General features: G+C 38.1%; 2 protein-coding genes across 4 annotated transcripts in view; both read right to left on the bottom strand.

Annotated features, from left to right (window-relative positions):
• Positions 1 to 158: 158 nt before the first annotated feature.
• On the bottom strand, positions 159 to 5,784 carry tnfaip6 (tumor necrosis factor, alpha-induced protein 6). 2 transcript variants are annotated; one of them, XM_034304732.2, is made up of 6 exons: positions 5,598 to 5,784; positions 3,669 to 3,806; positions 2,455 to 2,598; positions 782 to 1,010; positions 667 to 707; positions 159 to 398 (listed from the first exon to the last, which is right to left on the bottom strand). In XM_034304732.2, exons 1-6 carry the CDS (start codon positions 5,704 to 5,706, stop codon positions 277 to 279), a joined length of 783 nt encoding a protein of 260 aa, XP_034160623.1. In that variant the 5' UTR covers positions 5,707 to 5,784; the 3' UTR covers positions 159 to 276. The 2 variants fall into 2 exon arrangements, with proteins under 2 accessions (XP_034160623.1, XP_026768694.1); XM_026912893.3 differs by having other exon boundaries at positions 2,455 to 2,616; positions 5,598 to 5,783.
• Positions 5,785 to 14,909: 9,125 nt separating this feature from the next.
• Positions 14,910 to 27,260, bottom strand: part of itgb5 (integrin, beta 5) — a 34,306-nt gene continuing 21,955 nt past the window's right edge. For both annotated transcript variants that reach the window (XM_026912685.3, XM_026912684.3), the window contains exons 12-16: positions 21,311 to 21,533; positions 18,691 to 18,791; positions 16,477 to 16,596; positions 16,073 to 16,239; positions 14,910 to 15,530 (exon numbers count right to left, since the gene is read on the bottom strand). In XM_026912685.3, coding sequence (XP_026768486.1) covers positions 15,435 to 15,530; positions 16,073 to 16,239; positions 16,477 to 16,596; positions 18,691 to 18,791; positions 21,311 to 21,533 — 707 coding nt within the window. In that variant the 3' untranslated portion in view covers positions 14,910 to 15,434. The remainder of the gene's footprint in view (positions 15,531 to 16,072; positions 16,240 to 16,476; positions 16,597 to 18,690; positions 18,792 to 21,310; positions 21,534 to 27,260) is intronic.

Below are 27,260 nucleotides of genomic sequence, written 5' to 3'. Positions count from 1 at the left end.
TTAACTATGTGCAGCACTTCACTGTTTTACAAAAAAGTACAATAATTACAACAATAATTACAACAAAAAAAACTGCAATAATTTTTTAATTCAAATGACCTATTATTATTTTATTTTTTACAAAAAAAACAAAAAGATATAACAAATGAAAGTACAAGTGAAGTACAAAAGAAGTTTAATACAGTCCTATACATTTCTTTAAATGGTGGATTACAATTGTGTAAACATATTACCTAAACAATTCACTGATAAAAACATCATCTACTTAAGAAGTGGTCAAGTGTAAGCGCTTGTGTCATTGTCAGAGAGCAGAGATGAATCAATAGCAGTGTATTGTAGCCTGAAACCTCCGGCAGACACAGATGAATCGGCAAGGAACTTTAGTGTCATAACATTACCTGGGGATAAGGTAAGATGCAGACATGATTAGAGACAGAAAAATACCCCAGACACACTGTGATGCAGATGTCTGACTTGCTGCTACATCATCTAAAGTTAAGATTTTGCCATGGAAATATTTAAAATCCTTTAAAATTAAATCAAATCAAACAAAACTTCAAATAGTTTAAGGTTAAGAATTACATGTATTTTAAACACTAATAATAATAATAATAATTCTAAGAAAGGTGAAATACAGTAAATGTGATAACGGGGTAAAACACGCACCTGTGCTAAGAAAGTCTTCAGGTAGTTCATCTCCACAGTACCTACAAAGAACACACAGGTCATGCTTTGTAGAATTTTGTACACAAAATAAGCTTGTAAATAAACACCTTCATACCTTCCAGCAAAACCTGAGACATCATCATAACTGTCATAGATCTCCAGATAATCACTGATGCAGTCTACATCATCCTCAACATCGAATTCGAGGAACTGCAGACGAATCCTCTGGCCGTAGCGCACACGAATGTGCCAATAGCAGATCTGCTCATCAGGATACTCATCTGGAAAGCCTGGTGACTGCAGAATCTTCTCCTGGTCTGTATGCACACCTCCACACTCTTTTGCTGTAAAAAGTTCATTGAGTCATTTTTTAAGCATAGTCACTTTTCTACTTTAAGTTGAAGGCCCGAAAATGCAAATCTGCTCTAGGACATGAGACTAATGGATATGAATTCCATATGTTCAGAAGGGAATAAATAGTCAAGCTTTTAACAGACATATTGGCTTTACAGGCTGTCAGTCATTTGTGTCATTGTCTGCTGTGACCTTGAACACACTGCTGTAAAATTGAGTCAACAACTGTGTCAAACCTGCAACAAGAATCATTCCCTCAAACACACACATACTGTACAAGTATGCATGTATACACTGTCATTTATAGTATATAACAGATATAAATGAGAGGCAAAGACTTTTAAGCAAACATTTTCTCAGACTAAAATACACACCACAGAGTTACAAAATAATATATTTCAGTTTTGAAGACTCAGTTTCAATATCTAGTGCATTTTGTAAACAAAATACATAAAACAAAATCTATTGCTGGCTATTTATTTATTCATCTTCAATGCCCACTTTATCCTGGTCAGCATTGTGGTGGATCCAGGGAACTGGGCGTGAGGTGAGAATACACCCTGGATGGGATTTCAGTCCGACGTAGGGTACCATGCATATACACATTCATACACCTGGGGGCAATCAAGAGTCACTAATCCACCTAGCTAGTATGTTTCTGAGAGGATGGAGGAAACCCACAAAGACACAGGCAGAACATGCACAGAAACCATGCCTGTTGCTGGCTAAATAAGGTAAAATAAGTAATGTCTGGTTTGTTCAAGGTCACAGCTGTCATGAAGCATGTCTTTCAAAATTCTCTTGCACTTGCTCTGAAGAAGTTAAAATTTAAGGGACTTTCTGGTACTTAACAGCCATCAGAATGCTGCCCCACCAAAACTTTGAAAAACTTTCCCCCAGTATGTTTATGACAGTTAAATGACATCAGTACAAATGACTGTGGAAATGTTCTGTAAGATAGTCTTAAAGGTGTACATGTATGGAAGCTTATGTGCAGATTTGTGCGTTACAGCTGAATTGAAATTGAGTTAGGTGAATCATCTGTAGGAGTGAACGTCACACAACTGTTCAGTCATGGTCTAATTAAACAGTTATTATATTTTCCTTGGTTCTTTTTCTCAGACATATGAGTCTCAATGCAGATGACATAGCCACATGCTCTCATTGCTGGCTTACACACAGCTTGATATTTTGCTCCACAAAGACCAATGACTGTTGTTCTGGATATAAAATAAATATTTAATTTAGAGATCTTGCCACCCACAAAAAGTGTGACTCTTGTCAGTGGTTACACCATTCACTATTTAGGAGGACACTAGTTTCTAACAAGAAACTGTGGGATTGCACTTTGCCTCAAAATGTAATTAGTAATTAGCATCCTTCCCAGAATTACTTCACTACCACTTGTCTATTAGTTCTTTTAGTTCTACTCACAATTAGGATTGTAGCAGTAGACATCCCACTTCTCACTTTTGTTTAGTCGATAACCATAATCGATAATTCCAACCTTTCCATATCCGCAACTGGCTCCTGCTTTCACGATGGGATATCCCACACGGCCTTTATCAAACCATCCAGCTGCACACACATGAAAGCCTTTGGAAAACAGAGAAATATTTTATGTATTGCCATAATAGTAATAATAGTAATAATAATAATAATAATAATAATAATTGAAACTACATGTGCCTTATAAAGTGCCTTTTAAGGAAGCTCTACAGATCTGTTCCAGCTGGGGCTAGAGCTAATAGAGCAAATTTCCAGGCTAGTAAAATCTTTACAGTATAGTTGAAATGAAGAACCTAGCCCTAATATTGTGAGTCACAGTCATTCTAAGATGTGTGTAAAATTTCCTTTTTATGTTTGTAGATACACTTTACAAACTGCACCTTTAAACTCATTTTTATGTACTAAGTGGATCCATAGCTGCCATGTGTTCTCCGGAAAACTCCAGAATATACGGCTTTTGTAACAAAAAGCTTCATACGTCAGCTGGATTTTATGCATGCCAAGAGTAATTCTGTCATAAAACATTCTTATTCACAGACTACACTGATAATGTTCTAGCAGATCATCTCATGCCTCTTCTAATTTCCAAATAATCAAATCATGTTCTGCTGGTAAAGGACCAGTTCCTAGAAACACTAAAGTGGTACCTAGAAAATAATTTGGTTCCCATGGGAATTAGTAATTGGAGGAAATCCGCTGTAAATCATTGGTGTATGAGAAACAGCATTTTGCACAATTAGAGAGCAGCAAAGAGAGGAATCGCAGATCCCAAGCAAATCAAAAATAATGATCTTAACAGACCTAAGAGACGGAGTGCTTAGAATCAAATTTAGCTGAAATGAGGATATGATCTGGTTAGCTTTTTATAGGTGTTACTCTAGTAACAGAGCACAGAATGAAATTATTTTACTAATTTTCACACCTTACAAAATGTGCAGTAGTACAAATAAGAGATTACAAGAAAAAGTCTCTGACTAATGGTAATTGATTACTAGCTAATGTTGATTTTGGATAGGTGCTATCAGGTTAAGCTATCTCTTTATATAAACTGTTTTTCATTTTATATACAAGTCCCATGTGTTGCCTTGGCCCAGATTTTAACAGCCGATTAAAAAAACAAAAAGATTGGCAGTAGAGACCTATTTGTCTGGCAGCTTCAAGTTGATCATAAGTGGCTAGTGAACCCCCCTCAAACTTGCACACAGCTTTGGCCTCCTTATACGTCAGCTGGTATCTCCCTTTGCGAGATTCCCGGTGGTACACTCCAGCTGCTTGTTCTGCAGCGAGAAAAGAAAAAAAAACACACATTAGTTACTGCTGTTATCAGGATCAGTGGGCTGGCCCACAAGTGGATGTGGATCTGCTCAGTGTCCAATGGTGTTAATTGTTCCTTAAACAATCTGGCTGACAGGACAGCACCTAAAACAGAAAGTAGAAGTCTAGAGAGTTGTTAGCATCTGTGAGAGATGTGAAACTCTGGCAATAGGGAACACAGCTTGAAAGTTTAGCAACTTTTAAACACTTGAGGCAAATGTTTGATGTGTTCAAGTTGGTATCTGTGAATCTTTCCATGCCTCATGGGCGAGCCTAGAGTTTGACCCTGAAAGCATGACCCTGTAGAAGCTGCAGGCCACTTCACATCACTGAAAAGCTTCACAAGCTGCTTTCATCAAGTGGCCACTGAACAGAAGAGTGCACAGGGTAATCCAAATTCAGGAAAACACAATGATGTATAGCAGTAAACAGCTTTTATATGTTTTCCAGATGTGCTGTGGAAGAAATTGCCATGATATTAAGCACATCGGAGAGCGGCTCTTTTTATTTTAACTTTACAGTTATAGTTTTGTTCCTTAGGCTATACACAATGTAAAATGTCCCTTCAAATGTACCAGTGATCTTTAAGGTCAAATTAAACTCCTTTAGAATTATACTAAGCATTCTAACTAAGTTTAGAACCTTTTGTGCTGAGGTTTAACCAGCACATTGTTAAGAGTAAAACCATACAAGCTCTAGAGTCATGGTGGTAAATGAAAAATGATGTTCACACAGATTTCAGAAACTGGCAATTTACTAAAGTTTGTTTTCACATCTTGAGCCACTAATGATGAATGACTCGATTGTTCTGAGGTAATTACTACAGTGTGGTTTGAATGTAGCAATGCTACTGCGTAAGACAGTGAGGTCACTTCCCCTCGTTTACAAGACTCCCTCAGAGGAAGGATGGACTCTCCACTGAGGCGGTCATAAATGCCTGTCTCGTAGTGTGAGGCAGTGGCCAACACAAACACCACACACACACACACACACACACACACATAAGTTTGTCTTACTATCCTTGTCTTACTATTCTTGTGAGGACCTTACACTAACAATTATTAATGTGTGAGCGAGTGACCAACACAAACACCAAACACACACACACACACACACACACACAAGGATGGACTCTCCACTGAGGTGGTCATAAATGCCTGTCTCATAGTGTGAGGCAGTGGCCAACACAAACACCACACACACACACACACATAAGTTTGTCTTACTATCCTTGTCTTACTATTCTTGTGAGGACCTTACACTAACAATTATTAATGTGTGAGCGAGTGACCAACACAAACACCAAACACACACACACACACACACACACACACACACACAAGGATGGACTCTCCACTGAGGTGGTCATAAATGCCTGTCTCGTAGTGTGAGGCAGTGGCCAACACAAACACCATACACACACCATACACACACACACAGACACAAGTTTATCTTACTATCCTTGTCTTACTATTGCTGTGAGGACCTTACATTAACAGTTATTAAAGCAGCTAATTAATGCTATGCCTACAAAAAGCTGCAGTTTGTAAGAACATAAATCTGTTTTCTTCATTGAAACCAGCCAAATGTTGCCAACTAGATTAAAACTGACGTCTGATATTCCTATCCTTGTGGGGACATTTGGTCCCCCCACCTCACCCCACTCCATACTTAGGTTACTTTTATAACTAGTCAACTGTAATCACTGTTACAGCAAATACAAACAAAAATTTTATTGTAAAAACCAAATTTACCAAGCCAAATGGAGTTGTGAAGAATTCCATTCTTGTATCCCCAGGCCTCAGTCTCCTTCAGGAAGCACGATAAGGCGAGCAGAGCGGCTACAGCGTGCATGTACAGCATCCTGAAAGCAGCGCGAGCGCCACACTGCCGAGAATCAACACGACATCTGCACTGTCTCTAACAACAGCTGGAATAGTGCACGCGCCAGAGTACTGACTCCCTCGGGGGCGGAGTCTGAGCTATAGCAGGGAAAAAAATAAATAATAAAAATAAAAAAAAGCTACACACACCGCAGCACGGACACGTTTAACGCTTCAAAACAGGAAATAACCAATAAATAAATAAATAAAATTAATAATAATAATAATTAAGCGTACGTTTCTTGGATGTCACACAAAACGTTATTAAACCATCGGCATTCTGATTGGTCGGTAAAAGTTCTACGCGCACGTCATTCAACTGTCGGGTCACGTGAATGGCGAGAAGAAGCACCTGAATGTTGGGATTCATTCTCTAATTAAAACTGTAGTCATTTATAAACTGGAGCTGTTTATAAACGTTTAAAACAAAAATAAAGCTTGAATAGCTGAATAAATAGTGATGTGATAATTTTGGGCGTGTGGTGATATAACACAGAGTGCATTAAACCTATAGATACACACAGTATATTTAATGCACATCTATTGCAGTTATATCTCAATGATAGCAGCTGATTTTGTACATCAGTGATAATATAAAAGAAAAACCTTGTTCATATGTTGAATGTTTCCAAGCAAAGACACTGCATCTGTAATTTACTTTCTCAGTGCTTACGCAAGAGAGTTTTGTTTCTCTAGATGGCATGTTCACACATGCTTTAGGCCTGCACCACCAATTTATAACTAAAGAGGAGAAATTCTGGTAAAGAGCAAAGATTTGTGTTTGGAGCTTCCAGTTGGAGTTCTGATGTCCTTTAATGTTTTTCCAACAATACTTGCTATGATGTGTTAATGATAATCTCTCCGCAAGGGCTAGTATTTTAAACTGTTTAGTGCAAATGCACATGGAGGTGCTACAGCTGCTGAACCTGCTGTTGAGATGAATAGCTGAGTGCAAAATAGTCCAGGAGTCATGATATTTCATCATTCATGTATACAGATAGGATGACGATAATCTCTGACTTGATGTTAAGTTTCTGCATGTTTCAACATTTTGTGAAAACCATTCCCAGAAGTGTAGAGGCAGTTACAGCCAAAAAGGACATCAACACATTATTAATTTAGAAAGAAAAGAGCAGGCGTATGGGTAATTTTGTACATAAAGTATAAAATGACAGTAGGTTTGGGATTTAAGTGCTATATTTCAAGCAGGCTTTAAACATCAAGATATTATAACAGCAGATGATCATTTTATATACGAGGCACCTCATTAAGTATATTTTACTGTTCGTTTCCATAATACTGTCCTAAGTAAATACTTTTATATTAGACACAGCCTTGTGATCCATGATATGACCCATCTGGGTTTAGGGATTGTCTTACAGTAAACCATTGCTCATATGTGTTGGCATGGAATATTGTCTCTGTTGGAGTTTGTAGAAGACACAATGAGTAAGACATTCTTCTGAATTATTACATGGTATTTATTCAGATGTTCTTTGGAAGTTGTAGAGAAAATTACTCCTCCTGATCTCTTGATAATATTTCTATAAGTTAAAAATGACTAAATGTCAGCGTAATCCTGGCTAAGATCCTTCAAAGTGTTTTCATTTTTATTATAGCATATTAAACAGTGAGGTGAGCATACAAAGTGTAGCCAAAAGTGCAATTATTAAAGGGATTATCATAACTGTTAAGGTAAACTTGTTAAAAGATGAAAATATTAAACATACTGTATTTCGTCTCAGGGTACAGTGACACACTCAGCCATTATGTGCTTGTTTAAGCTTGCCTGGGTGCAAGTTCACTACTGTTGAACTTGTTACCTTATGGCTGGCATGCAGCAACATAACAGCCTGTTATAAGTGTGTTTTAAAAATGAAAGTGCATTGTACATTCATGGCAGCATAGTGGCACAGCAGGTAGTGTTGCTGCCACACACACACACACACACACACACACACACAGCTCCAGGGTCCCTGGTTCAATCCTGAGCTCAGGTTACTGTTCGTGTTGAGTTTCTGTGCATGTTCTCGCTGAATCTGCATGGGTTTCCTCCAGCCTCCCAAAAACATGCCAGTAGGGGATACTGGCTATGATAAATTCCCCCGTGTGTGTGTATGGTTCCCTGTGATGAACTGGTATCCCATTCAGGGTGTATTGCTTCCTCATGCCCAGTGAAGCCTTTGGGACCACCAGGATAAAGTGGTTACTGAACATGAGTAAGCAAGGCATACATTCACATGGTTGTAAAAATTCAGGACATTATTGGGTTGTACTTAGGTAAAACATCTGAGTTATCTATAAGATTTCCATAAGACTTACATAGATAATGTTTATTAGTTATTTGCTTTGATCCACCTGAGATTTTTTTTTTTTACTGTTACTCTTTGTCCAGAAGATGGCATTAGAGGACAGAACCTCACAATAATTTACTTCATACATGTTTACTTTTGACTAGTGTAGCAGCCACTATGTTTGTCCAGCAAGTGGCATCATTCAGCTGCTTGTCTTCTAGGGCAAAAAAAAGGATTTTGAAACTATTTCTGATCTTTATATGAAGATTGGCATTCGCTTCTGATTCTGAGCCTACTGTATATACATTTAGCTAAAAGAGCTAAAGGGATTCTAGTTCATGGCTTTTACCCAGGATAATTATACCAGGTAGATAAAAATAATATACCATTTATCTGATATATATATATATATATATATATATATATATATATATATATATATATATATATATATATATATATATAACATATTCACTGATTGGCTTTTTTATAGTAGGTGGTTTTTAGTTGTACCAGTTATGTACTTGGATGACATTTAAATCTCTCACAGTCCTCCTCTTTCACATCATGAAGATCATTTTAAGCATTTTAAGCTCTGATTTTTTTTTTCTACTCATCAACAATCAGCGTATTTATGCTTCACACAAAAATACTCATGAAATTTTGGTTATTAAACTTTCTGGCATTGTTTAATTTTTTGTTTTGGTAAAATTATTGTGATTCTGTTTAGTAAAATATGGCAGCATTGTGCGATAAAAGATTCACATTACCTGATTTGGCAAGTGAAGTTTACAGAAAAATCTTCAGCTTTTTTACATTAAAATAATGACTACCATTGCTTTTGTAAATTGTGTAAAGAGGAAATGTTTAATTATGGATTATTCCACATTTATTTTATGTAGCTTTAATAATAATGCTATACATTTGTGTTGTTCAGAACATGGCCAGTTTATAAAGAGAAGAGAGCACTGGCTATTTCAATAGATAATAGTGAGAGTGAGTTAGACCACCATGAGGAGTGGCTACTTCAAAATAGACTGCTTTTCAGATAAAAACATCATTGAGAATGTCTTACAGAAGCAAACGAGACTGGTAAAGTCTGCAAGAGAACTGGCAAATTCTCCAAGATGCTTGAACAAACCTACCACACACGTAGACTCTGTTAGGTCATTTAGGTCCTTTAGAAATTATCAAAAGAAAATAACCAAAATGAGAATTCACTGCAAAAGATGACAGCTTAGTAAGTGAAAACATATTGAATATAGTCAAATATATCTAGTATTTTATATTATAAGATTATAATAAACCAAATATATGATTATTAAACCTACACTATGTATGTTTGTGAACACCTGACCATGACACCTATGATCAGGTGCTTTTTTAACATCCCATTCCAGATTTAGTTCCCCCTTTGATGTTATAATAACCTCCACTCTTCTGGGAAGGCTTTCTGCTAGATTCTGGAGCATGGCTATGGAGATTTGTGCTCATTCAGCCACAAGAGCATTAGTGAGATCAGGCAGTGATGTTGGACGAGGAGTTGTGCACGGTCATGGTAATGCTGGAACATGTTTGGACCCCTTAGTTCCAGTGAAGGGAAATCTTAAAGCTATAGCATGCAAAGACAATCTAGACTATTGTGTGCTTCTAACTTTGTGGCATCAGTTTGGAGAAGAACCACATACTTTTGGTCATATAGAGTATGTCTAGACATTTTTACTAAATTGAAGCTTGAAATAGTCTATTTCTATTGGCAGATATTCTCCCTGATTTTTAGCATTTATATATAGAAAGAAGCAAAATTATCTGCCAATAGAATAAAGTTTGAAATGTGCAAAAAAAAACTATCTAAAACAGACTCTAAAGCTTCTAAAACTCAAGGTTGTCTTCCTCAACTCCTCTCCATTCACAGTACTACTTTGCCTCACAGGGATGGCCCTGGGCCTGTTCCACAGTTCATCCCTTTTAGTTAACCAGTAACACTTAGCGACTTTCATTTCCTCCGTCTGGAATAAGGTCCTCCCCGTCAGCCAGTGACGTCGCTCCTGTCTGAGTGATCTGGCAGTGGATGCTATCTTTGCACTCTAGACTACGCCAGCACTTCAGAGTTAACTACAGGGCTGAAACAAACACAGGGTAGAGCCCATGGAACTCTGCGTTTATAATTCTATATACAGTCACTAGACTCACACTTATGACCCCACATGGCACTCAAGGCCATGTCCTATAACATATAATTAAAGAAATAGAGTCAGTTCAGTATTTAGTGGTTACCGTGTAAATGTAAACTGCTGTGTGTTAGCCCATGTGACCCAGAACTGCAACCAAGAACATACTTGCTTATGTAGTAACATGACACTTTCTGCATTTTCTTTTTTTGTGTCAGGTTTAAGAGTAACTGACATAGTTTAATGCAGGCAAGGCACTTGTTTTTTTCCACAGGCTAAATATTAAAAAGGAAACAAATTCCCAGTGCTTTTGAAATGAGTCAATGAGTGAGTGCATGTGAACTGGATGTTTTTTTTTTCATTCTTTTACATGCACACACAGGCTGGATGTTGAATTTGGAGAACATTTTGGAGTCATCTCCTCCCTGCTGTTAAAAACAATAAATGACTCTTATGCTCTTAAGGTCACTGAACATCCTGGAAGTTTTTGATTTCTCCTCCATCTTTCATAATTAACTGCCTGATTGTCAGCATTCTGGGGGGTAATAATCAACCTAATTAGCGCTGTTACAAAACTGAAAGTGCAGATTAAGAGAAATATTTCACCAAGTCCTTAATTACCTGCTCAAGCACAGAGCTTAAAATAAATTTTAAAAAGTATAGGCATGTAGTTTTCCTGCTTAAGATACCCTCATTTTATTTTCTGTAACAACCAGCAATCCTAACAGAGATGTCATTGTTCTGTGCGTTACTGTTGACATGTCTCTCTACTCGAAATAAGAAATGAAATGTAATTCTAATGGCACGAATGACTCAATAAACAAACCCCACAGTGATGCATGGAGAGAAATAAACATTAATTCTTTAGGATCTGTGTTTTTTTATTGCCCATGCTAATAAATTCATGTGCAACACATCTTAAATTGTTTAAGGTGACAGTGCTGTAATTTGACAGATAGTTTATTTCACTGCTGATAAACATGATATTATACCATGTCAATGTTGCTGCTGTACAGAGCACCTAGCATCTAGCACCCAAATAATAGCTGGTCACTTGTGGTCCTGTGTTGGTCTAGTTCCATTCTTGCACAGAGGTGACAATCAGTAACTGAGTACATATGAAGTGAATTAAATGGTAGGTGATGTATCCTAAAATCTGATTGGTCAGAAGATTAATTTTCTTTACCAGCAACAGCTCTGACAGAGTTCTGGTTGCAGGGCAACTCACAGCTTTATATTAATGCATGCATTTTGAATATGTTATTGTTTGTGTAGTTACAAATAATTCACAGGGACTTGTTTCGAGGGCGCTCCCCAGATTTAATAAATGTGTGTAAAAGTTTTCCACCACAGGAAAGTCTTCAGGACAGAAGGCTTTAGAGTTTCTAGGTAACATGATGCGCTGCACTTCTTTTTCTATTATTCTTCTTAACTTCAAGAGGGAGAAAAAACAGAGGCTTGTCAGGAAATGACTGTTTATAGCTGTTACAATCTGTAAGTGGTAACAGGAACATACTTTTTTCACAGATATTCCAAAACAATAATTATAACTATAAACAGATAAAATTTATGACATTTTACTCCTTAATAAATAAAACTTGTTAGTATTGGCAAATTGCTGTGATAGAAGGGGAATAGATACTTTTGGAATTGCTGATATAATAAAATAATCAACTTTGGGATGACAGCAACTCTGCCATTGATCATTTTCCTATCACAGCATGACTTGTGGTGTTTTATTCCTTACATGGGTTTATTTACACATTTATTAGAATGTTCTTTTTGAAATGAACATGTTCCTGTGCCTCCTGTGTCAACAAATGCAGGGCATAATTTGAGATTGCTAAACAAGTTATTTGAGCCCGACTGCTTATGCTGCTGCTGTAAGATAAAGTAACATGAAAAAACCATCACCATTGCGGTTTCTCAACCACAATCTTTTACAACTCAACAACATCACCCATTCACAATAAGCTACGCCATAAGTGTTACTTAACCCTTTATGGGACTTTGTCAGTTATAAATGACAGAAGGGAAAAAAACTTTTTTCAAATATTTTTAAACCTGCAACCAATCAAGTTTTGTTTTAAATCTATCACATGACTTCCACTTTAGAAAATAAAATTGAAGAGTTTCATCATGTGACCAAACTTTTTGGTATCCAGGGGAAATAAGTGAGATAGTGCCATGCTTTGGGCCACGCAGTACAGAGTTGCCATGGTAAGTTAATTTTGATGTAGATAATGTAATCAGATCCTGTCCAAAAAATGTTTATGTAGCTAAATATTTTTACTAAAGTCTTTAGCCATTTTAATGGTATTTTATTAGCATTCAAAGCTTATTTTGACTGAAAAAATCAAATCATGCAGAACTGACAATATACCATTATGGGATAAAATTTTACAGCAATGTGCTAACATTGCAGCTATTACAAAGTCAGATGCAGCAAACATTTGTATGTGTTTAGGACGCCAGTAAGTTTTATGAAATGTCGAGAAAACATGCTCTGCCTATTCTTGAAGGTAGTGAAGACAGGGAAGACAGCATCTCAGATGATGAGGTTATATTAAACGTGACAGTGAGACAGGATCAGATATACAGTGATGAAAGTGAAGAGAGTGAGGATGAAAATGAAGGTCAGGATGAAGGTCAGTCAGGGACTGCAAGGTGTAGGGTGCTATGGAGGACTCCTGCTCATGTCCACTATCCTGCCCCAGTCTGGGCAGGTCATCTTCCCTCAGTGTCATGTGCTCACCCCAGATGAATACTTCAGGCAGATGTCCACCCCTGAGTGTCTTCGGGACATTGTTGAACAATCTAACCTTTACTCTGTGCAAAAGGACAGCAACTCACCTCTGAGAAGGAGTTAGAGCAGTTTAATGGCATTGCTTTTCCTATGTCTGCCTGTAGGTTTCCAGCAACAAGAATGTGCTGGCAGGCTGGCACACACATTGAGAACATCATGGATGTAATGCCTATGAGAAAATGGGAGAAAATCAAAGCCAACCTTCACTTTAATGACAACAGTCTGGACCTCAGCCCTGCAGACTCATGCAGAGATCTACTGTTCAAGTTGAGGCCCTTAGTCAATTCTGCTCTTGACAGCATGAACCGCATTCCAATGGATGAACATGTCAGTGTAGATGAGCAAATAATTACTTACAAAGGAAAGAGCTGCCTGAAATTGTACAACCCAAGCAAGCCCCATAAGAGCCGTTCAAGGTCTACATGCTCTGTGACTCCAGAGGCATTACATATAACTTTGAGTTTCATACAGGCATTATCCTACCAGTGCCAAGGATCTGAAGAAAATGGGCCGGGGAGCTTTTGATGAAAGAGTAGCCACAGATGAGGGTGGGGAGCTCATTGCAAGTAAGTGGCAAGACAACTGCACAGTAACACTGCTGAGCATGTTTGCAGGAGTCTATCAAATTTACACTATAAAGAGATGGAACAGGAAGCTGAGTGAAGTCACTGACGTGCAATGCCCATCCTCTGTTGTGACCTATATGGATTCTTTGATTGCCCTGTACCATACAAAGATAAGACCTCAAAAGTGGTACTTGCACATTTTCTTTCATTTCACGGATGTGCTCTTCGTAAACGCATGGCTTCTCTTCCACAGAGACTGTCAAGCATGTCTTCAAAAATGCAAACAAGAGCTTGGTTTAAACGACATCAGTGGCAGAAGTGCTCTGCAAGCATGGGGCAAGCAGTCAGCTGAAATGTGGCTGATCCAGCTCTGTGGGGTCTGACATGAGAAGGCAGAGAAAGACAAACAAATTCAAAGAGATGGTTTCATTATTATGAATTTGAAAGATTGTTTTGAAAATGAAAGAAGTTTTCATGATGATTCATTAAAAAGTAACAAATTGAAATGGTTCTGCACATTTTCTTAATGTGACAAATCACTCATTACAAACTTACTTTTATAAAACAACAAATAATTCCAGGGCAGAAAATCGGTTAAGAATATTGGAAGTATTATTTAATTTCACTTTTAAGGTGTCATTTTTTTATCTTAAATGTAATTAAGGAATAATTAAGGACTGGTATTATGAATTGGAAAAAGTTTATCCCTAATGGATCAAAGTCATTTATAAATGACATCCAGCCAAAATAAAGGTAAAAGTTCAGAGAAAAATGGATTGTTTTACTTTTAGGTTCAAATACAATTAACGTAACAGTTTAAAAACTGCTATTTCATAATTACTCCTATAGAGGTATATTAACTTATTGTCACACACCCTACTTCATTTCCTACTATTTACTGTAGACATTCATGCATAAAAGTCCAAACAGTCAGGCCCACTTCCCTCTGAAGTGCCCAGTCGCTGCAGCCTTTTTTTAGACATGGTCTCATAATTTATTTACTCATATTTTCCCTTCAGCTCATACCAGGTTCAGCTAAGAGCAGCCATGAGACAATCTGTGTGAGTCATAGGGAAACAAGTGGATGTTACTGTCATTGCAGTGCAAAATTAAAATCCAATTACTCTGACATCCTATAAATACAGTAACTGACCTAAAGAAGCCTGATGCACTATTTAAGATAAAAAACCCTTACGGGACAAGTATATAGATCGGACTCGATCCTTTAGTTTATTCTCTCTCCAACTCCAATTCCCCTGAGATGGGTGTGTATGATGGACTGAGATATCATCACAGAACACTTAGAGGACTATCACTGAAAAAATGTGCAAATGTGAGACAACTAGTGAGAGTTGCATTTTTATTTTTTTTTTCATTTTATAAATCCATACAATGTGCAAAACTAAATGTAAGAAAGTTATTGCTCTGTTAGTACCAAACATGTTTAAAATACAGAATGCTTGTCTATACAGTTATACTATATAAGGCATCAACATCTCATTTCTCTGTAAAATGTAATGCACACGGCATCCTCAATGTGGAGGACTTGTGGTTAGAGCTGCAGAATTGGCAATTTCACTCAAGTAGTCCATTCATTTGGAAGTCCATCATTCTTGCAGTAAAGGATCCTCATTTGTTCCATTTACGTCCTCTATCAGAGAAAACTAATGAGCATAAGCAGTCCAGCTTATTGTACAGCTGTGGTTCAGTTATTAGACCTCATGAAAAGGACCACAAAAAAAGAACAAACTCTAATGGCACTTTGTTGTCAAAGTCTTTAATGAAGGGGACATCTCTCTTCCCCATCACAAAACTGTAAACTGTGTCAACCGGACCGGTCCTGCCGTGTCCCCACCCCAACCAGCAGGAGATCAGTGAAGTCCTCCGTTATATGACTTGCTGTGCATCTGGAATGCCGTCTCCACCGAGTGAGTGGATATCGGATGTTTGTAGAGGGGATTGGAGGCCTGCGGGGAAGAGAGGAACGGACAGATAGAATGAGACGGATGAGAAACTAGGTCAGATGGGTTCATTGAAATGCACATGGTTGTAAGGCAGAGCAACTTGAGGCTTTCAAACAGAGCCTTGAAATAATCACCATTATTTGTTCCTCCCAACTCACTGAAGGGATTTGAGAAGACTTATGGTTTCAATCAGAACGTAGTGTTTTTGTCCAATTCACTCTTGTAGACTTGAACTCTTGAGGTTTAAACTGTTTACATCTAAATGCTTAACAAACATTATGCAGACCTTCAACTGTGGCTATATCATTCAACAGAAGTAAACAAGTTGTAAAATATATTTTTATTTCAGATAATAGGAGGGATTCATAGCTTTCTGTGCATGCAATAAATTACAAAAATGGCTACTAAATGAAATAAATTAAGGAGATAAAATACTCCTGAATTATTACAAAAACCTTAATTATTTTCATTCTAGTAGTCTAATACAAAGTCTAAAAAAAAAAATGCTATTCTTGTGCTAAAGGAACACACACTAATGTCTTTACCATCTCATATCGTGCTCGCGAGCGTGCGCTTTGGAAGCGGGCAAACTCGCGCCGGTCGTGGATGGTGATTACTAACTTCCACATGGCCAACAGCACAATGCCCACTAGCAGGATACTGCCCACAACCGCAAGCAGCACTGTCATAGCATCAGGGGGAGCAGCACACACTGCGCACGCGCACGCACACACACACACACACACACACACACACACCATGTAATATGTAATTTAATCATTGATTCACACATTAATTATTTAATGAGACAAAAAACAGACTGAAGCATTAACAATCTTTTCATTATGACCTGTTTTTATTGCTCCTGCTCAGAGTCGTGACAACAGTGGGAGAGTATGCAGTTAATTACAGTTACGTGGTTTACATATGGTGGGGGCTGTACACTGACCTGGCTCATGCAGTGCAGTGAGGATTGACTGGCCACTGGCATGTTCAGAGTAGGTGAACTTCATCACACATTCATTCTCAGTCTTATACAAACACAGTACAGTGCTTGGGTCGTCCGTATCTGCAAAAGGGAGAGACAAAGGGGGAGAGAGTGAGAGAGACAGACAGACAGACAGACAGAAAAAGAGAGACAGACAGACAGACAGAGAGCGAGAGAGAAAGAGAGAGAGAGAGAGAGAGAGAGAGATGGGGGTGTGATGGGAAGAGTGAGAGAAAGCTCTCCTTCTATAAAAACAGCTGGCCAAACTGTGGCTGAGCCACAAAAACAAAGGAGGAAAAACATGCAGTGCTTCCAAACCTATTATATTAAAATCCTTCCAGTGAAGTCGTTTCTGGATGTCTGCTTGCATTCCATACTCAAAGCACTGAAGCACTACAGTTAAACATTTTGGAACATTTCTGCAGCCATCAGGGCTGAAAGTCACTATGTCATGTCCCCTCTCCACTGTGCTAATCATTTCTGGAATGTACATGTGGAGTCCATTAGTGAAGGGAAGTGTGAAACAGAACTGATATGAAGCAGCAGCTCCATGATGCATGCTTATAGAATGAAGGACCTAGAAGGCACGGAATTGCTTTAAAATACACAGACGCACTATTTAATAATAGATTCCTAAACTCATATAAAATGCTTCCTGCAATAAAGCAGCTGATGATTAAGCAGTTCTTGCTTCTTGACAGGATTAGTTAAGAAGCAAGAAATGACTCAGTAGGAGTCTAAATCTTTAACATTGAAAGTACATTATTTATAAAAATATTTCCAATCACTATAATTACATACTATATACCAGATATTTGACCTCTGACTGTATCTGCTTATTATAAGGGAATAAGATTAATAGTAGGGATCTGAGCAGGGGTTATTTAGTGATATCTTTTACTGGTTTAGTGTGTAATTGCTCGCTGCCAGATAATGACATAAGCAGATCCAACAAGGACACTCCACACCATGGTTCTTAAAGCTGTAAAGCAAATGTAACCCAGTGGCACCCTATAGTTCAGGGAACTATGGACTAGAAATGCCTACTATGAAGCTTTATCAAATTGGTTGAGAACCTGCTGAGGGCCCTGAAAGAAAATCAATGACTATCAATCAGTGTGTGTACAAATGGCTTTTCAAGTGAACCTTTTGAAATTGTGCATCAGAAACTGCTGCAACTGGCAGACTATTTTTCATGACACAGAAAAGAAGCTAATTAAATATTAAAAATCGTAAGAGTGGGTCCTTATACAAGAGAACCTTCTCTTCTTGTTCTAATTATAGAGTGACTGGGCCTCAATGAATGCTGAGCTGAGTTTGGTACAGCTGTGCTTTCTGTGTTGCTGCTCTGACAGCAGGTTGGCTTTAATTCAAAGTGACATGTGGTGAATTGAGCTCTGGACACTGCATTAGTTTTAGCCAGTTCCCACACTGGGGTCTTCCCTGAACACATCACCAGACAAATAACTTCAAAAGCATTACTACTTTGATAGCAGAAGAAAAAAATTATTCAGTAAAGAATAGGGTTAGTACATGATATGTACATTATTTGGCCCATGTGGATCTTCCCCAAATTGCTGCCACAAAGTTAGAAGCACACAATTGTCCAGAATTTCTTTGTATGCTGTAGCATTAAGATTTCCTGTCACTGGAACTAAGGGGTCCAAACCTGTTCCAGCATGACAAGGTTCCTATTCACAAAATGAGTTTGTGGAGAACTTCATGCCAGGCCTTATTGCCAGACATCAGTGCCCAAACTCTTGTGCTCTTATTGCTGAATAAGCACAAATCCCCACATAACTTTATGTGGGATAACTTTACTATTGGCTGCTATACATATAAATGCTAAACATATTTCAGTTCAGGAAAAGTTTGTAGTAGAGAACTATAGATATGTGTAGAGATCTGTAGTGCAGAACTGTATATAGTTGAAAATGTCATCATTTGACCACTTGAAAGGTTTTCCCAGGAGCTTCATACATATAAGAGCTTCATAATATGATCTGAGTTAATTAAGGTTCACCTTCCTTCTCAGATTCGGATATCCTGTGCAGGGTAGTCATTTGAGGTTAAAGTTTTGAGGGAATAATTAAATGTCCTTAAACACCATTATTACTGTAAGTAAAACCATAAAGAGTCCTGAAACAATTCTTTGTTCCATGCATATATACTCACCAAGAGTCTCCGTGACAATGATCTTATCCTTGCACATGCGCTGGCAGGTGTGGTTGTCTGCAAATTTCCCCGTGTTGAAGAGGGTGCACTCGATGCATTCCCTGGAGAAAAATGTTAATTATTATCCACTAACTGGTATTCACTACAAAGCTGGTATGATGAGTATGATATACCACTAATCCAGGCCATACATCTATACATGCATAGGGAGATTCCCTCAAAGGACCACATCAGGCCATAGAAGGTCCAGTGCAGGAAAAAGCTTCAAGGAGCAAAAGTCATCTAAGGAATGACAACTGTGTACACATTGCTCTTGGTAACGTGGTGATCAAGAGGAGTCAAAGCACCTTTCAGTCGGGTTTAGAAATGATGCTGAGCATAAAATAAACTATACAAACTAAGCACTAACTGCTGAGTGGGTCCAGTAAACCTAAGGATATAAATTTTCAGCTATACGGTCAGCTTCAGAATTATTAGTACCCTTGAAGACAATGAGAAAAAACTACTGTATAAACATTACACACAATAATTAAAATTAAAATTTTTTATTTTAAAATGAAAATAAATACCCAAACTACTTTCCTCAACTTCCTTTTTTTATATAATAGAATTTTCTCTCAAAAGTACAGGTGAAATAATTATCAACACCCCTTGAACTGTTAAAATATACAGTTGCAAAAAAAGTTTGTGAATCCTACCTGTGAAAGTTACCAGAGTTTTTAACACTAGTTATTCATAAAACGTGGTCTGATCTTCATCTACGTCACAATTATAGACAAACACAATCTGACTAAACTAATAACACTCAAACAGTGGTACTTTTCACATTTTTATTAAACACATTGAGTAATCGTTCACAGTGCAGGCTGGAAAAAGTAAGTGAACCCTTGAATTCAGTAACTTGTATTTTCTCCTTTAGCAGTGACGACCTCCACCAAATATTTCCTATAGCTGTTTATAAGACTGGCACAACAAAGAGGAGGCAATTTGGACCATTTCTTCCACACAAACAGTTTCAGTTCATCAACATTTTTGGGCTGTCTTGATTGACCAGCTCTCTTCCGTTCATGCAACAGCATCTCAATTAGGTTGAGGTTAGGACTCCAATTTGGCCATTCCAAAACACAACTTTTCTTCTTTGTCAGCCATTTTTAGTTGATTTACTTGTGCTTTGGGTCGTTGTGTTGTTGGATCATCCAACCTCTCTTAAGCTTGAGGTCATGGAGTATTGCCATGACATTCTCCAGTAACATGTCTTGATGTAGTTTTGAATTCATTATTCCCTCAGTGGTTGCAAGGTGTCCAGGCCCTGAGGCAGCAAAGCTGCTCCAAACCATGATGCTCCCGGCACCATGCTTCACAGTTGGGATGAGGTTTTGGTGTTGGTGTTCAGTGCCCTTTTTCCTCCAAACATAGCATTGCACATTTTTGCCAAAAAAAAAAGTTAAACTTTTGTCTCATCTGTCCACAGAGTATTGTACTAGAAGCATTGTGGAACACCCAGTGATCTTTGCCAAACTTGAGATGTGCCACATTGTTTTTTTGGACAACAGTGGTTTCCCTTATGGTGTCCGTCCATTAACACCATTCTTCTTCAGTGTTTCCCTGATAGTGGACACATGAACAAAGACTTTCACACTTTGTAGATTTTTCTGCAGGTCTTTTGCTGGTACCCTTGGATTATTTTTCACCTCTTTCAGGATTCCCCATTGTGCTCTTGGTGGGATCTTTGCAGGATGCCCATTCCTAGGAAAAGCAGCAACCTAAATTTCCTCCATTTGTAGACATTCTGTCTTATTGTGGATTGATGAACATCACCCAGGTATTTAGGAATTCTTTTGTAGTTTTTTCCATCTTTGTGCATCTCTATAATGTGTCTTCTAAGGTCCTATGAAAGTTGATGGGATCAAGGCAGGGTTCACAGTAATCAATTGTTCTTGAGAACAATAGATTTGCCAGTAACCACACTTTGTGTGTCTTTATTTAAAGGGCAAAGCGCTTGTACCACCCACACCTCCAATCTCATCTCCTTAATTCAGACACCTCGGTTGTTAGCACAGATGTTTGCTTACTTACTACACCCTGCACTGCAAACGATTACTCAATATACTTGAAAAAGACCTGAAAACTACTACTGTATGTATGTTATTAGTTTAGTCAAATTGTGTTTATAATTGTGACTTAGATAAAGATCGTACCACATTTTATGAGCAATCAAAAAACCCCGGTAATTCCAAATGATTCACAAACATTTTCTCACAACTGTACAAACAAATTGCCATCCTTCAAAAATGATGTCAGTGTCCAGAAATTCTGGTCTTGCTGTAGAAAATATATGAGCTGGCACACGTGCAATGGCTCTTTGTCATTTTAACACCAAACAGATGGTTGTTGCCCTGCACATGTCAGGCAGTGGATATAAAATGTCATTTAGTACAATCAGGATTCAAAAGTCTGGAACAGTTAAAAATGCAGGGAAGAGGAAACACACTGCCTAAATCCACAGTGAGGAGGATGAGGAGGAGGAAAGCAAAGAACAGCCCAATGAATACAAGACTTTCGAGGAGTGTCCAATATTATTAATTTGCACATGTGACTGAATAGCAGCTCTATGACGTACCTCTTTGCAGCACAGGCGTCACCGCAGGTGGGGCATTTCTCACACAAGTCCCCAAATGCCCCCGGCTCAGTGCACTGGCAGCGGCCGCACACACAGCTGCCCCGTCCGCTACACATTCTGCCATCTTCGGAGACACACCCAGTTGTTTCTATTGAGCAGTTACAGTTGTCTCCAACATAGCCAGCATGACACTTACACTCCCCACAGTGACAATCACCATGACCTACGGAGAGAGAGACAGGAAGAGAGTGGCACAAAGATAAGTCCAGCGACGCAAACAGTTAATAACTAAAGTTAGTGCTAAAAAGTAACGAAATGCAATGCTCAAAACTAATGGTGCCTTGTTAAACCAGGCAAGGACAGGATTCCAAGACAGTTGTTGGATGGTAAAAAAAATATAATCTGTAACAATAAACAATAGTACTGGTATTCAGGGTTATAACCCTTGCAGGTCACTGCATTTGCACTAACAAGAACTTTTTAATTTTCTTCATTTTATACTAGCCATGATGAAGGAACCAAATCTACTTGAGCTACTTTCATGAAACTCAGAAAGACTTTGTGGAAGAGAAACCTCTGCCACATTCCTGATCAGCACATAACAACTGGAGCAATTACACACAGTTCCTCTTACAGGAAAGCCTTGTGTGTTCACAACAAAAGTATAAGTGTACAGTCTGTACTGTGAACAGTACACAGTACAACTGAACGGCATATTGATGTGCGATTGTGAAAGAAGCTTGAGGTCATTAAAGCCTGATGAGGCAGCAGAAATTAGAGTAGTGAAAATCATTATTTATACAGATTAGGCCTGGAACCCAAATAGCAGGTCCAATGGTACAGAAGAGGACATGGGGAAAAAAAAAACTTTAAATATCAGAAAACAGTCAGATGAGATTAAAACTGAGGCAATATTCCATGTTGTTGAGCAATGAATGTAAAAAAAAAAATGCATACAACAAGAGCCTCAGCTTCTGGAAGCTCAGTACAGCTGCAATACAACACAAACAATGCAATATGTACAGACATTTCACCAACTGTATAATACCTCTTTAAGAACCACCCTTGTAAATAACACAAAATCATGTAAATAATTTTTTTATCAGCCTAAATTTTGTTACAATCTGAATATAATAAATGCAGGTGAACATTTAACTAAGCTAAGAGACATAAATGGACTGCTTTATCAAACATAAAGAGTGCAATGGAAAGCATCCATCTTGGCACTGCATCTAATTCCACACTACTGATGAATAACCAGAACTGGATGGATGTACAACAGTACACCAGGTTGCTGTCTGAAACATCATCTGTTGAACTCTCTGTGCTCTGATTGGCAAAGGAAGCATTACATAACACTCGCTCAGCTCAATATTAGCAAGAGAAGGATTTGTAGTTTTCAGGGAGACACTGGAGATTTATGCCTTGTACAGCATGACCTGGTTTTAAGTGGTCCATGAATTGTTTAAAAATGCAAACCCAAAGAAAACTGCTCATTTGCTTCAGTATGGAAGCTTTCATTGTATATATAATTGCCAAAAAGCAACTAGTTTACAAGAAAAAATGGAATTGGGTTAAACATGCAGAAAATATCAATATATCAAGCATATCAAAAATAAAATGTATCAAACAGAATAATACATACAAAAACAAACATCAGTGCTACTGTTTACTTTGGGCTGAACAGTATATAATTTGTTAATCATTATTGCAATGTTGGCTTTTGCAATACTGACCACTCTGAGGGCTATTGAGTTATTTTTACTTCAGCTGTTCCCGCTAGGAATCGGCATGGCGGATCACTGATGTGCATATATGATTGGGCATAGTTTTTAATGCCAGAAGCACTTCCTGATATAACCCTCCTCCATTTTTATCTGGGCTTGGGACCGGCACTGGGAGTGCACTTGTGCAACCCCAGCGGCTGGGGTCAGTTCCCTGGCCGGGAATCCAACCCAGGCCACGGCGGTGAGAGCGCCAAGGCCTAACCACTAGTCCTCCAGGGACCCTATCTGAGGGCTACTGATATCAGTGCTAAACAGGTTTTATGTGGATGTGCTGATAAATTGATGTAAATAAAAAAAAAATAAATAAAAAGGCCACCTTCTATCTGTTACACATCACAGGTTGACTTATTTGTGCGTGCATGCGTGATGTCTTATAATGCACTGGACTCTGATTCAGAGTGTATTCCTAATCTGTGCCCAGGATAAGCTCAGGATCCTCTGTGACCCTGACCAGGATAAAGTGCTTACTGAAGATGAATAAATTTATAACACTATGAGAATTTGAATCTGTGTACATTCTGATCTATGATAACCCAATGGTTCTGTTATGATAAATTCAGACCGGATGAGTCACGTAAGTGTCACATCAAGGGTCACATCAAAGGTCACTTCAAGGGTCATGTTAAAACCTCAGTCCATCCACACTTCATTTAATCTAGTATTTTAATACCACTTATAAGTAAGTGAAATTAAGTTAATCTAAATAATGTGAATACAGTAAATAAAGTGAATTTACATTTCGTAGCTTTTTTTTTGCTCTGAGACAGATAATGTTTAATATTAATAATTAAAGAAACAGGCCTAGTTTGAGAACTATCGGAAACCCTCAACAACCACCACAAGCCAAGCCAAACACATTCCTGTTTAATAATTAATCACACACACCTTTTGCTCATTACTTTAATAGAGTCCTTTATAAATATCCCCCAGTTTGTAACTCACATTGCTATAAAGATTGTATAATGTAATGTAAGAACACAATGAGGAAATCTGTTCCAGGCTCCACCAAAAGAGGCGCACAACATTTTTGCCAAATGTAAAGAGGGCACTAATACAACGGAGTGGATGTAAAGCACCCAAAAAAACAACAGCAACAAGAAGCACTCCCATGGCTCATTTGCTCTGGAGCAAATGAGCCATTTTGTCCTCATTTTGTCCAAAGGAATCTGCCATTTGTGATTACAAAACCTAAAAGTATGACATGAGACAGTGAGTCAGTGAACAACCTGTATATTTGTGTTTATTTTGTTTTCCCATGTTTGTGGAAAATGAGTATTATAGCGTAAAAACACCACCGTATGAAACTACAGGTTGCACAATTATGGTATCTTTGTAGATTATCATTTTAAATAAAGTACCTAGTGTATAAAAAGTGTGGTTTTGTAGTTGCAAAGGGATTTCATGGTGTTTACAGACAAAAGAAATAGAAGGGCAGTGTTGCATGCAAGCTGGAATCTGACGCTTCATTGACGTGCTTCTAACGCAGCGCATGACATGACGCTTTACGCAACGCTGGACACAATGTGCCCAGTGTGAACTGGCTTTACGGCACCTTAGAATATAACAGGGCATACAACATCATATGTTACGATGCTCAATCACAAACTGTTAGAAAAGTAAAGTAGTGGCATGCTTTCTTCTCACTTGTTTGTTTAGTTTCCTTTGAAAAAGAAAAAAAAAAGTAAATAAAAATATTAGCTAGTAAGCCCGCATGCATGTGTCTGTATATGCGTTTGAGCAAAACTCTTATTAGAAAGCAGACGAAGGAAATAGAACCTGAAACAGAAAAACATTCACAGTAATACAGTTTGCAGGTTTTAGCATGCATGTTACTGCAAAGGATCAATCCCAGTAAAGGAAATGCACATCCTATTTAAATACTGCCTGTGCATGATATGAGGGTAACGTCCTACAAACCATCTGTCCCAGAATTCCTCACCCTGACTGCTACAGGTCACTGTGTAATTATGCACCATGTACTGCTGCACTAACAGAAAATGCAGCTCAATGCAGCTCAATGCAGCAAAGCCTCAGGCAAATAAACTAGCCCAGTTTTAGCACATACATGGTCACTGCCACTAAACTCACACATGGCGGAATAAAGCACAAACACCACCATTTAGCTATTGAAATTATAGTAGACCTTCAGACTCGAAGACCTTCAGATTTGAAGTGTAAAGTTTCACAGCGAAGATAGAGTGTCGATTAGCGAAGGGTTGTGTTTAAAGGAACACACCTGAAGACCTGAACCACCACTTACTAGGTGTAACATAATGCAAACAATACAAACTGAAAAAAATAGAGAAAAATGATTACAAATTTCCAGCAACTCTTTCAATGAAATTGTTTAATACCAAAAATTGTTGGTCTAAAAAAAAAAAAACAAAAACAAAAAAGTTTATGGATAAAACACTAAAAATATGTATACAGCTTAAATGGCTAAAACACTTCATACTATATTAGGAGAGTGTTTGCATGTTGGAAAAGAGTTTTCATTTTTCTCTGTATTTGAACCAAAGAAATCTAAAAAGCTATGAACTTGTTTATGGTGGAATGTGATGAATAAAAGCAAAACGAAGCCATTACTTGTAATGAGCCCACTGGTGAATGCTGTGAGTGTCAGAATGTCTCTCACTGGAAAAGTACACAACCCTTGCCCTCTTTGAGGACCATTTTTTCCTTAAAATAAACCCAAACTTTCCTCTGAAGGTTATTTCTGAAATCTGGAAGCCCCACAATGTTTCCAGTTATTTCCTGCATGACATTTGAGTAGGAGTACTTGTTCCAGTTTCACACATATAGCTACTTTCTGCAACAGCGCTACTCTCACTGCTATTGCAAATGCATTGTTTTTTGAAATTTCTAGGATAACAGAAGCTTTAAAAACACCAGTAATAGATTATCTAGTTAAATTAATTACAATAAACTAATTAGTTAGTATAGAAGATGGTGATACCTGATTTAATACTAGCTAAATCTTTAAAAAATATATAGTTAAATCTGCTTTCATAACATCCATAAGGAGTACAGGGACTTTGTTAATGATGGGTTTGAAATTCTAGTGATTAACTGTCTGACCTTGTGAATGCTTACATCCTTCCTGTTGGAGTGACCCTCTGGCCCCTGACAGTAAGCAGATAAATTGCAGTCTGTGGATCTGGCAGGGGAAGGGAACACAAGATCCAGCTAATCACAAAGACCGGCAGCTCCTCTAAAATGGGATGCTCTATACTTTACTGTAACTCAAGCCTTTCTGACAGAGTGATCTACAAAAACGAAAGGAGCCACAGTTACAGTGCGCAAGTGATGAGGGGTACTTGGCTCTTACCGACATCAAACACAATGCGTCAGTGGACTCATTGAGCGTTTCTTCTTTACGTTCATAATAACATGGCCAGAATGACACACTGACACGTTTGTGGTTAACATAAGGCAAAAACAACACCATTCCAAGGAATACTGACATCCTACTTGTGTGTGAAGGTACTCATTTACAAACATTTTCAGCAAACCTTTACATAAAAGTGCTGCTAAAAATAAGCAACAGTATTATTAGACCAAAACAACAAAGCACTTAATGGTAGGGTGCTAAGATTTTTTGTTACAAACGGAGGAAGATGGAGACAAGGAAGAAGAATTATTTAGATTTATAGGTTAAAAAAAAATACTGTGTAATATGATGCTCTTGTGCTGGTGCCCTGACAGACCTGTACAAATAATTTGCAGTCAGTCTTGGCTGTCAGGTAAGAACCGGTGGGAAATTTGTATGAATGTCACTTTGGATCAGTGGCGGCTGGTGGTTTTAAACTAAAACAGGGGAAGCAGTGGTGGGGCAGTGGGGTATCAGTGGTTAAAGGCTCTGGGTTACTGATCAGAAGGTCAGTGGTTCAAGCTCCAGCACTGCCAAGCTGCCACTGTTGGGTCCTTGAGCAAGGCCCTTAACCCTCTCTGCTTCAGGGGCACTGTGTCTGCGCTCTGACCCTTCCAAACGTCCAAAAAGGTTTGGATATGCAAAGACAGAATTCCACTGTACTGTAATTTATATGTGGCAAATAAAGGATTCTTCTAAATAGGGGAAGCATTGGTGTCTGTTACTGAACAAAAAAAAAAAAAAAAAACTGAAATGAAAGCAAATAATCAATAACTTTATACTTACAATTTAT

This window comes from Pangasianodon hypophthalmus, chromosome 5, assembly GCF_027358585.1.
Source record: "Pangasianodon hypophthalmus isolate fPanHyp1 chromosome 5, fPanHyp1.pri, whole genome shotgun sequence".
NCBI lineage: Eukaryota > Metazoa > Chordata > Actinopteri > Siluriformes > Pangasiidae > Pangasianodon > Pangasianodon hypophthalmus.
This window is presented reverse-complemented; position numbering and strand designations above follow the sequence as displayed.

Excerpts from the sequence above, each read along its gene's own strand:
- tnfaip6 (XM_026912893.3), bottom strand. The coding sequence starts at position 5,706 with ATGCTGTACATGCACGCTGTAGCCGCTCTGCTCGCCTTATCGTGCTTC. Across the intron at positions 1,011-2,454 it reads CTACTGCTACAATCCTAATT|CAAAAGAGTGTGGAGGTGTG; the intron begins GTGAGTAGAACT and ends AACTTTTTACAG. Across the intron at positions 708-781 it reads GTCTCAGGTTTTGCTGGAAG|GTACTGTGGAGATGAACTAC; the intron begins GTATGAAGGTGT and ends TGTTCTTTGTAG.